The following is an 11169-nucleotide window of genomic DNA, read 5'->3' as shown; positions in this document are numbered from 1 at the left end:
GGATATAATGTAAATACCATATTTATCGCACCGCGCTTGGTTTTGCAGTTCGTCAAATAGTTGTCCGACTCCGCATGAATGGCGTATCATTTCCGGTCTCGGCACGCTGACATCTCCACCCGAATGGCAAATGCTACTTTCGCATAACTACTACAATTAATTTGGAATTTCCATATCGCTCCTGGCTAAATTATAAAAGCGAATTTTCGCTGTCCCAAGTGCAGCCATTTTATTTGAGTTGAAGGGTCCTCCAATAACTTTCTCTCCTGTGCCGCTGAATAATGCCTGTTTCAAAATCAATTTGGTGCTATTTAGTAAGACAAAGTGGAGTCTGATACTATTACAAATTATATGGAAATAATTTTGTGTATGACATGAATATAACTAGAAAGCTGTTTGCGCACCATGTGTGCCTGATATACATGTGTATGTTTTGTTTGGGTCCTTCCATAATTTTAGCATCAAAAGCAACAGGTTTGGCAGGTGTCGCGCCAGAGAGCTACCTGTACAAGGTGTGATTAGTTCCGCCGAAAACACGCAACAGGAACTACGAGGAAGTCATTTTAAACGAAAGTAAGTTCGTTTAGTACTGTTTTTTGTAAATAACTCCGAAATCTAAGCCCAGCCGCGGTTCCGAAGTTCTGCAGATGTAGCCTAGTCAATCGAGATAAACTGAATTAGTATTGCGAGCGGAATGGTAGGCTGTCTGAAAATGTTTAAACGGGACATAATACTTTTAACCATTGTGTTCGAAAACGCACCTAGTAAATTATTTTGTGGTTTGTCCGAATATGTATTGAGCTTTTCCAATATTTTTCAGCCTTGGGCTGAATAACAATACAATTGTGGACTAATTACTAAGTAGACTTGTGTGTATATCCCGAACTCAATTCTGAATTCTGAACTGTGATAATTTAAATAGTCCTTGAGTTGTTCTCTGTCAAATTCAATTGGCCTACTTTTAAATTCTTAGGCTATTTTATCAATATTCGCCTTCAAAATGTACCATGTCAGTAAGTTGGTCTGAGTTCGCAATAATAGTCCTCATTCATTTAAAACAATAATTCCCCCGAGGAGACTGGACTATTTGTATTTCCTTTAATTGGACTGTATTCTTTTTTTTTCTTTTCTTTTTTAAATAGGCCTATGCGTGCCAGTTTCCATCAGTGTCATATTTAGATCCGCCCAATGTATTGCGGTAGGTACATATGAGGAAATGCCTCATATGTACCTACGTACGGTGGCAAAGGCTGAAGATCACGGTTAAATCCATTGAACAATATAGTTCAGTGGTTCAATTTAGTATTCTGTGCCTCCCCCTTGCCTTATTTGTGGCTGTGTACTGACTACACCCCGCCGGTCTATGCCGCTGTTCTCCGTAGAGTAGAACCTTGTGCCTTTGTTGCTTCCCTCAGTTGATTAAACGAACTGGGCCTAATAAGATGCGATCATAGATATGTGATGCCACTAGACGACCTCTACATATGACCCTGTCCCTGTTACAAATATCATCGCTTTGTTCTTAACCAATCTGAGATCACTGCACCCATGTCAGTGCAATCCGATAAGTGGTTATTAATTCAATGGTAAATGGCTGGCATTTATATTGCGCCTTTATCCAAAGCACTGTACAATTGATGCTCCAATTAAGCAATTAAGAAATGAAGCAATATCATATGTACTGTGTATCATCATGGCTGTGATTCGGTAGATAATCAAACACAGTCTCAGCCCTGACGATATACAGTACAACTGCACGGCCGTGGGTGTGATATCGCTTTTATACAACAGCTCTCCAGACAAGGCTATTTATCAAGTAATGGTAATTTGTGACAATAGATTGACTTTATTCAGCATCAACAAAAAAATTGTTCCTTCAGAACTCTATTAACTGTCTCACAGACCTGCGCAACATGATCCCACTGATTCTGGATGGTTTTTCAGTGTTTGCATAATGGGAACGTTAAAATAAACATCAAGAATAGATAAACTCTTGTTAGCTTTCAAAATGTTGAGAGTGAGCAAACTTGCTAGCGAGTTTGGCAGAACAACGTTACGGTTTACTGCATAGCAAATGCCTGGCAGGATCGGCAGGGAACTATTTTCTTGAACTATTTTCAAAATGTTCTATTTAAATTATTCTTGTACCTGTATTCTTGACATTGTTTTTAAAAAAAATGTATTTTGCTGGTTGAGTGCAGTGATCCGTGAACCTTCTGAAGGTAGAGCTACTACCTCCTTCACTACGCTCAACCAGCCGAAGACTGAAGGATACGTGTGTGTCCAGCGGTCACAGTTCCAACATCTAACTTCTCCGAAAACGTCTCGTTTTTAGCATTTATTTTTCCTGCGCGTGTATTTCAAATACACACGATGCCTTGTGTAAATGAGACCGCTACAGAGTTGCTGTAAGGTGTATTTCACTTTGAAGGAGGTCGGCTGCTGACTCATAGGCTTCAAGTCTTTATGCTAAGCAAACACATTATGCTAACATGGAAACATGGAAACCGAGCCAGTGAATGCACAAAAATCGAACAAGTCTGGGTTAGTCGGAAAAAAAGTTTTCCAAAATGTTGGTGTATTCCTTTAAGGGGCCGTCGTGGACTGGTGGCTGCCAAGCCAGATTTCAGGATGCCATGGGCAGCGGGTTCTGTACAGGCGCTTGTTGTATTTTCACTAAAGATTTGGCCCCCAGGGATGTTAGCAGGTAACATTCTTCCAGCTGTGATTGTGAGCGTTCCTTTGAAGTTACAGGTTTTTCCGGAACTGCAAGGGCTGCATTGGAAATGACTTTTTTTTTTTTTTTTTAGTTGGACTAACTGCAAAAACAAGGCTGTCTGTACAAACAGGCTGTCTGACAATGGCCAGAGCGTGGCTTGGTGACTGCGGGGTGAGTCAGCTGGCTAACGGGCTAATCCTGTAAACGCCGTAGGGGCGCATTTCTGAGCGAGTCAGCGAGCTAACGGGCTAATCCTGTACACCCTGTCTACGGGAGACCACCTTATATGATTATGTTTTTAAATGTTGGCATATTAATGGTGAAAATGAGTTATTAACGGGTTATCATAACTGTTCTTTAAACACATAATGGTATTTGGTGTTTTTCTTGAAATAAACACCCGGTAAAATGACTGCTGCCTAATGCAAGTCCAGTGATCATTACTGAACCCGGCTTTTCATTACAATGTCCTCAGCTCCACAGTTGTATCTTCGCTGAACTGAGACTATTTTACTAAAAGCTGAGGTTCCATGATGCAGGTATTAGGAACCCAGAATGACATGCAAGACCTGGCTCGAGGACCCAGTAATTTACTGTCCAGTTGAGCCTAATCCTGTGGCTTTATCCCCAGGCCTGGCTGCTCAGGCTGTTTCTGCACTCACTCACTAAGAGTGTGCTTCTACGTAGGAGAATTGTTGCACACTCTTCTTGAATTTATTTAGCAAAATGCAGTGAGATTGAACTCCTGCACACTGTATCTTCCAAAACAACCTTTAATAGAATAATAGGTGTTCCGGAAGAACTGGGGTAAGAACTGACAAATGAATCTGCTAGCACCTGTTACCCATGTGCAAACCTTGTTCCCTTTTTAAGCATTCAGCAAAATGTGACCTTTTTTACGATATGTGCCTGAAGGCTTTAATCTTTGTGCGAGTGAATGTTTTAAAGCACGTTGTGCTCTCTCGTTGGGCAGTGAGTAACCCCATACCGTCAAACCTGCCCTCTGAGATGAGGAAGGCCGCAAAAATCCTGCGGGATTTCACCCAGATTTCCAACCGCAACGGACCGGACAAGCTCATCCCAGGTAACCTCTGACCTTTCACCTCTGAGGTCCAGTAAAGCAGAGGTGTGTGAGTGTGAGTGTGAGTGTGAGTGTGAGTGTGAGTGTGAGTGTGAGTGTGAGTGTGAGTGTGAGTGTGAGTGTGAGTGTGAGTGGATGTGAGCACATTTCTCTGGACTGATGTCATGCTTCCCTGCCAGTGATCCTCTCTGCCTTTTCCTTTGATGGTGCAGCCATACACACAGCTGTGTGTGTGTTTGTACATGTGATTGGCTGTGTGTGTGTGCCATGTTTGTATGATGAGTATTGGCAGTTGTAATGTGTAATGGTGTGTGATGTTGTGTAATGGTGTGTAATGGTGTGTGATGTTGTGTGATGTTGTGTAATGGTGATTGTAACTGTGTAATGGTGTGTGATGTGTAGTGGTGTGTAGTGGTGTGTGATGGTGTGTAATGTAATGTTGTGTAATGGTGTGTGATGTTGTGTGTTGGTGTGTGATGTTGTGTAGTGGTGTGTGATGTTGTGTAATGGTGTGTGATGTTGTGTAATGGTGATTGTAACTGTGTAATGGTGTGTGATGTTGTGTAATGGTGTGTGATGTGTGTTGTGTAATGGTGTGTGATGTTGTGTAATGGTGTGTAATGGTGTGTGATGTTGTGTAATGGTGTGTGATGTTGTGTAATGATGTGTAATGGTGTGTGATGTTGTGTAATGGTGTGTGATGTTGTGTAGTGGTGTGTGATGGTGTGTAATGTTGTGTAATGTTGTGTAATGGTGTGTAATGGTGTGTGATGTTGTGTGATGTTGTGTAATGGTGTGTGATGTTGTGTGATGTTGTGTAATGGTGATTGTAACTGTGTAATGGTGTGTAATGGTGTGTGATGTTGTGTGGTGGTGTGTGATGTTGTGTAGTGGTGTGATGGCGGCTGTAGTGACTGTGTTTCTCCCGTAGCCCATGTGATCGCCAAGGCGGAGGGTTTGGCCATTATTTCGGTCATCAAGGCGGGGTTCATGATCACGGCTCGAGGGGGCAGCGGCATCGTCATCGCACGACTACCTGATGGGCGTAAGTGTGTGTGTGTGTGTGTGTGTGAGTGTGAGTGTGTGTGTGTGTGTGTGTGTGTGTGTGTGTGTGTGTGTGTGTGTGTGTGTGTGAGTGAGAGTGAGTGAGAGTGAGTGAGAGTGAGTGAGAGTGAGTGAGAGTGAGTGAGAGTGAGTGAGAGTGAGTGAGAGTGAGTGTGAGTGAGTGTGAGTGAGTGTGTGTGTGTGTGTGTGTGTGTGTGTGTGAGTGTGTGTGTGAGTGTGAGTGTGAGTGTGAGTGTGAGTGTGAGTGTGAGTGTGAGTGTGAGTGTGAGTGTGTGAGTGTGTCTGACGGTCAGTGTGTGTGTGTGTCTGTGTGTGTGTGTGCGAGAGTACGTGCGAACAATTTGATACTTGCTTGTAAATAATCATTTTGTTCTTCTCTCTCTCTCTCTCTCTCCCTCTCTCAGGATGGTCTGCTCCTTCAGCTATGGGCATCGCAGGTCTTGGTGGCGGGTTCGAGATCGGAGTTGAGGTTGGTACGTGTGTGTGTCTGTGTGTCTGTCTGTGTCTGTCTGTCTGTGTCTGACAGTCAGTGTGTGTGAGTGTATGTGTGTGTCTGACGGTCAGTATAGACGTGTGTGGCTGATAGACAGTTCAGGTGAGTGTGTGTTACTCTCCTGCAGGTGTCAGATCTGATCGTCATCCTGAACTACAGGCGTGCCATCGAAGCCTTCGCCAAGGGGGGAAACCTGACGCTGGGGGGGAACTGCACTGTGGCTGTGGGGCCTATGGGCCGGTGAGACCACGCCGTGCCACAGACCAATCTGTAAAATCTCTACTGACCAATCTCTACAGACACAATATCTACACCACTGCTACGGACCAGTCTCCACAGACCCAAGTGCCATACAGCTATGATCAATCTCTACAGATAGCCAAGTGACACACAGCTCTCCCACCCTCTCCCTGTCCCTCTCTCCCTCCCTCTCTCTCCCTCTCTCCCTCTCTCCCTCTCTCCCACCCTCTCCCTGTCCCTCTCTCCCTCCCTCTCTCTCCCTCTCTCCCTCTCTCCCTCTCTCCCACCCTCTCCCTGTCCCTCTCTCCCTCCCTCTCTCTCCCCCTCTCCCTCTCTCCCCCTCTCTCCCACCCTCTCCCTGTCCCTCTCTCCCTCCCTCTCTCTCAGGAACATCGAGGCAGACGTGGCTTTGCGCAGCACGGCTGCCGTGTTTACGTACTGTCGATCTCGCGGGCTGTTCGCCGGCGTCTCTCTGGAAGGATCCTGTCTCATCGAGCGCCGGGAAACAAACAGGAAGTAAGCACTCTACCTGTGTACCTGAGGGGGTCTGTAGCAGGTTTCACTCTACCTGTGTACCTGAGGGTGTCTGGAGCAGGTGTTACTCTGCCTGTGTACCTGTGGGTGTCTGTAGCAGGTGTTACTCTGAAGGTGTCTGTAGCAGGTGTTACTCTGAGGGTGTTGTGTTCTGCAGGTGTTACTCTACCTGTGTGCCTGAGGGTGTCTGTAGCAGGTGTTACTCTGAGGGTGTTGTGTTCTGCAGGTGTTACTCTGCCTGTGTACCTGTGGGTGTCTGTAGCAGGTGTTACTCTGAAGGTGTCTGTAGCAGGTGTTACTCTGAGGGTGTTGTGTTCTGCAGGTGTTACTCTGCCTGTGTACCTGAGGGTGTCTGTAGCAGCTGTTACTCTACCTGTGTACCTGTGGGTGTTGTGTTCTGCAGGTGTTACTGTACCTGTGTGCCTGAGGGTGTCTGTAGCAGGTGTTACTCTGAGGGTGTTGTGTTCTGCAGGTTTTACTCCCAGGATATCCGGCCGCTGGCCATCCTGAGTGGGGAGGTGGAGCCCCCTCCAGCGGCCCAGGAGCTGTACTCTATCCTGGACGACTACACAGAGAAGTACACCACCGAGTGGCAGAGCAAGAACCTGCGCCAGTCCACCAAGGTGCTGCTACTCTGCTACTGCCGTTTCTACACTCTGCTGCTATACTCACAGCCACACTCACCTGCTACACTCACCTGCCACACTCACCTGCCACACTCACCTGCCACACTCACCTGCCACACTCACCTGCCACACTCACCTGCCACACTCACCTGCCACACTCACCTGCCACACTCACCTGCCACACTCACCTGCCACACTCACCTGCCACACTCACCTGCCACACTCTGCCGCCACACCTCTTTCTGCCTGATTTTCATGCCTGTGTACACCTGCTGCTGCACCAGTTGTCATGGCTCATGTTCTCAGTCCTGTACTGGACTGTTTCTCCTCCCTGCCAAGCTGACACTTACACTGCACACTGTATCTGCCTCCGCTGTGTACCTGCCCCCGCCCCCGCTATGTGTGTGTGTCTGCCCCCGCTGTGCGCGTGTGTATCTGCCCTAATGCCCTGTTCCTCCTCACAGAGTGTTCGTCCTCCGAGGCCCAGGCCCCCGTCTCAGCGCCCCGCCCCCACCCCGAGCCCCGCCCTCAACAACACCTATAGCCCCGCCCCCAGCTCCACCTATAGCCCCGCCCCCAGCTCCACCTATATCCCCACACCCATCGTGGGCCCCGCCCCCACCCAGTGGGCTGAAGGTACGCCTCTCTCTCCCTGTGGATCTGAACCAGGGGCCAATCAGCACCCTGCAGGGCCCAGTATCAGCAGCTGTGATTGTGTGTGTCTGGCCCTGCATGCTGGTCCGTGTTTCTGCAGAGATCATTACATGTGCACGGCTCTGTGCTCACACTCAGTGATGAGCCTCAACCACCGCCAGTGTGCAGCCCCCACCTGCGTGAGGCACGGCGGCCATTTTGTGCCAGAACGCTCGCCACACACCAGCTGGGGTGGAGAGGGAGAGAACAGTGTTTTTGGCAATTAAATTTGGGGAGGATTAATGTTGTTTTAATGATCATCCGTTTACTCTAGATGTGAAACCATCTCTCTACCCCAGCGTGTCTGCCTTCCAAACTGAGAGTGCAGGTAAGGGAGTGTTTGAAGACTTTTTGGACAATAAAGACTGTTTTCCCATCAGGCCTAGGGAGGAGGGACTGCATGTGGTTCATATGAGAAACTACAGGTTGTGTGCATTCCCCCTGGAAAATGTTATTTCGTTTATTTTAGTGACTTTAGTTTGCTGTGAGTCCTGCCACGTCATTACAGAATCATTTATTAAATTAATAAAACATTTACTGACGTAATGGAGTAATTTTCCTGCCTTCTTGAACAGAGGTTGTCAGGGCCACCCTGATTGGGTAGATTGTAAGGCTGTAAGGACCTCCCTGATTGGGTAGATTGTAAGGCTGTAAGGACCTCCCTGATTGGGTAGATTGTAAGGCTGTAAGGGCCTCTCTGATTGGATAGTTGTGGGTACAGTAATGAGCCAGACTGCAGGCTCCTGCAGTACCAGGTCGAGCCACATGAGGGCGCATTATGTCCTTTGATTACAGTGCGAGCTGTACAGGGCTGAGTAGCACTGAGAGTGTCTCTCTGTTACCCCCCCAGCCCCCAGCAGAGGGGCGGGCGGCCCCCCCGTGGTCGTCACGGCGATGCACGCCTTCGCCGGCCAGCAGCCCGGAGACCTGAGCTTCAGCGTGGGCGACAAGATCACCGTGACGACCAAGACGGAGTCGCAGTACGACTGGTGGGAGGGCCAGCTGCACGGCCGCGTCGGGATCTTCCCCGCCAACTTTGTGTCCTTCAGCTGATCCTGGATCAGCCCCAACCCCTGCCCCAAGCCAGTCTGCTTCTACACTAATCTCCCTTCAGCTGATCCTGGATCAGGCCCAACCCCTGCCCCAAGCCAGTCTGCTTCTACACTAATCTCCCTTCAGCTGATCCTGGATCAGCCCCAACCCCTGCCCCAAACAGCCTGCTTCTACACTAATCTCCCTTCAGCTGATCCTGGATCAGTCAGTGCCCTCACCAGTATGCTCACTTTTGGGACTGAACTGGGAGTCTTAACTCCAGCTTTCCTGTGTAACAGATTCTTGTGCCAAACCTGGTTTCCACTGTTAGGTGTATTTCTCTGCTGGTGATAAATGTTCTATAGGTGCTCCAAGAATATTCTTAACACCTATAGGACGACAAACTCTTTACTACGTTTATTTTACGGATTTTCTTGTGGATCAATATGTGTTTCTTATTAATTGTATTTATGTTTCACGTTTGTCTTTTGAAGTTTTAGTTCAAATGAGTTCAGCACTTTAAGATTTCGTTAAAAAAAAAAAAAAATTCAGTCACACTCCTTAATGCCATTGTGTGGTACAGTCCATAGTCCCAGCGTAAAGCTAATGTTAGCTGCAGTTGCATTATGTTACATTACTGTTATTTAGCTGATGCTATTATCCAAAGTTAGATTCCACACACTGCTTAGTTAGATTAGACTAAGCAGGGGCCAGTTCCCTGGAGCAATGAAGGGTTAAGGGCCTTGCTCAAGGGCCTACAGCTGGACTGATCTTATTGTGGCTACCCTGGGGTTTGAACCACCAACCTTCTGGGTCCCAGTCAACCAACTCCGCTACGAGGCTATAGGCTACACCATTAGCCAGTTACTCATAGCTAATGGTGTTTGCTGATGCTAGCTGCAGTTGCTCATGGATTGGCTCATTGTAAGCACAGTTACTGGGCAGTGCAGACGCGCTCCATGCTGTTTCTGAGGGGGTCCTTCTTACAGGCTGATGGGCGTCATCTTCACCGTTCAGATGGGATCGTACCTCAGTTTACCTCAAATAATAATCATATCATTTTTATACAGGAAAATCTGTGTTTGAAACGGACACTGCAGTGGGCAAAATGCCCTGATTGTATAAATGCTGTTATTTAAATGTTGGAGCACCGGGTGTGTGTCAGATGAGGAGGGGGCGGGGGTGGAAGTTGTGTTTATCTGCACGTGCAGATTGTGGTGTTGGTGAATGAGGTCACACGTTCATGGTGAATGTTACGGAATACGAGTTTATGGTGGAATGTACCGTACTATTTGGTCAGTTTCTTATTTGGTTTTGCTTTTTTGTTGTAATTTGTCTTTATGATGGGCTCCTGTGGTCCTGTGTGCTCTCACTCCCTGTGAAATAAGTGCTACAAACACATCGCAAAATTGACATGATTTTAAAAACAAAAACATTTGCTAATTTAAAAAAAAAAATTGTAATTGGATTATATATTAATAAGAGATTATTATGATTTGTAAATGTAAAATCCATGTGTTAAAGCTTCTAATAAAGACCGTTTTTTGTGCAATTCTCAGGTGAATCCTGTATTGGTTAACTGAACGCTTAGACTTTACTGTAGCTATTGGAATGTCTGTTTGACCTGAGCAGTTTGTATTCAATGTCGGATATTTTAGATATTTACAGAGCTCTCTCAGCAAGTCAGACACATTGTGTCCAGAAAAACAACTGTCGGGTCAGTCAATAATTTACAATAAAACGTGAAAAGTGAACTGTCCCTTTAATGCCGGGGAAGCGTTCTGGCAGGGGCCAAGTGTCCTTGATGATGTCACATTCACACAGAGAGTAATATTTGGGCGTTTAGGGTTCATTCCATTCCCAAGGAAAAGAAGTGAAGGCAGGCAAACAGAATGTCCGTGCTCCTTTAAATGTCAGTTCAAAGCCAAGTCATTTACCGACATTGCACATGGGGAGAGGTGGATCCACAGGTCGATCATTTATGTCACGCTTTAGGGAAAAAATACTTCCGTAAAGGATGCGCTCATGTTTCCTCACAAGAAAGGAAAGGAAACTTCTAATTCTAGCTCAGAGAAGCAGCATTTATGAGTTGGAATGTCCTTGAAGATGCCAGACCTTGAATGATTTCCGGGTTAGGACCAAGAAAAGGAAAAAAACAGGAGAAAAATAATGAGCCTTTAGTCTTTGGACCCTCTCCCATACGGAGCGCGTGCAGTCTGTTCACTGAGTCGAATGATTGACCTCCGCGGACTGTTCCCCAGGCACTCACTCAGTCTACAGCAGTGTTTCTGACCTCCAGTGCTCAGGACCCAGTTGCCAGAAGGTGTTTGACTGGTCGATCATTTACTGAGCTGAAGTAGAGACTGGTTTATTGGAGGAATGACATGAGGACGGGAGAGAGAGGCCTTGTGTACGCACTGCAGCTCGTTCTTACAGAAACATCTGTGTGACATTCACTGTTTTTATGCCACTTACGCAAGTTATAGAATAATATCTACGAGAGGAATATGAAAGGCCCTACTTTGTCCTTCCCGTATGCGTCTAATGCAGAATGATAAAACATTTATTTTTGTAGCACTTTTCGAACAAACTGACAGAGTGCTTTACAGCAGTGAAAAACGAATACCATAAAGATAGACACAATGCCATGAGACAACACATCATATATAAAATCGATACATTTATA

General features: G+C 46.5%; 1 protein-coding gene across 3 annotated transcripts; it reads left to right on the top strand.

The window, feature by feature from the left end:
* Positions 1-438: 438 nt before the first annotated feature.
* On the top strand, positions 439-10035 carry sh3yl1 (SH3 and SYLF domain containing 1). 3 transcript variants are annotated; one of them, XR_009705544.1, is made up of 11 exons: positions 439-573; positions 3693-3803; positions 4732-4845; positions 5270-5334; positions 5486-5598; positions 5986-6114; positions 6605-6755; positions 7223-7394; positions 7726-7779; positions 8302-8580; positions 8646-10035. XR_009705544.1 is itself a non-coding variant. In XM_061223653.1 (11 exons), exons 3-11 carry the CDS (start codon positions 3728-3730, stop codon positions 8502-8504), a joined length of 1077 nt encoding a protein of 358 aa, XP_061079637.1. In that variant the 5' UTR covers positions 475-573; positions 2811-2890; positions 3693-3727; the 3' UTR covers positions 8505-10035. The 3 variants fall into 3 exon arrangements, 2 of the variants coding, with proteins under 2 accessions (XP_061079510.1, XP_061079637.1); XM_061223653.1 differs by adding an exon at positions 2811-2890 and having other exon boundaries at positions 475-573; positions 8302-10035; XM_061223526.1 differs by having other exon boundaries at positions 8302-10035.
* Positions 10036-11169: the final 1134 nt, after the last annotated feature.

This window comes from Conger conger, chromosome 1 (assembly GCF_963514075.1).
Source record: "Conger conger chromosome 1, fConCon1.1, whole genome shotgun sequence".
NCBI classification, from domain to species: Eukaryota; Metazoa; Chordata; class Actinopteri; order Anguilliformes; family Congridae; genus Conger; species Conger conger.
The sequence above is the reverse complement of the archived record's forward strand: the minus strand, read 5'-3'. Positions and strand labels throughout refer to the sequence as shown.

What these genes read in the sequence shown, in the direction of transcription:
- sh3yl1 (XM_061223526.1), top strand. An exon ending in CGCACGACTACCTGATGGGC is followed by an intron (nt 4,846 to 5,269) that starts GTAAGTGTGTGT and finishes TCCCTCTCTCAG; the next exon opens with GATGGTCTGCTCCTTCAGCT. An exon ending in CCCCACCCAGTGGGCTGAAG is followed by an intron (nt 7,395 to 7,725) that starts GTACGCCTCTCT and finishes CGTTTACTCTAG; the next exon opens with ATGTGAAACCATCTCTCTAC.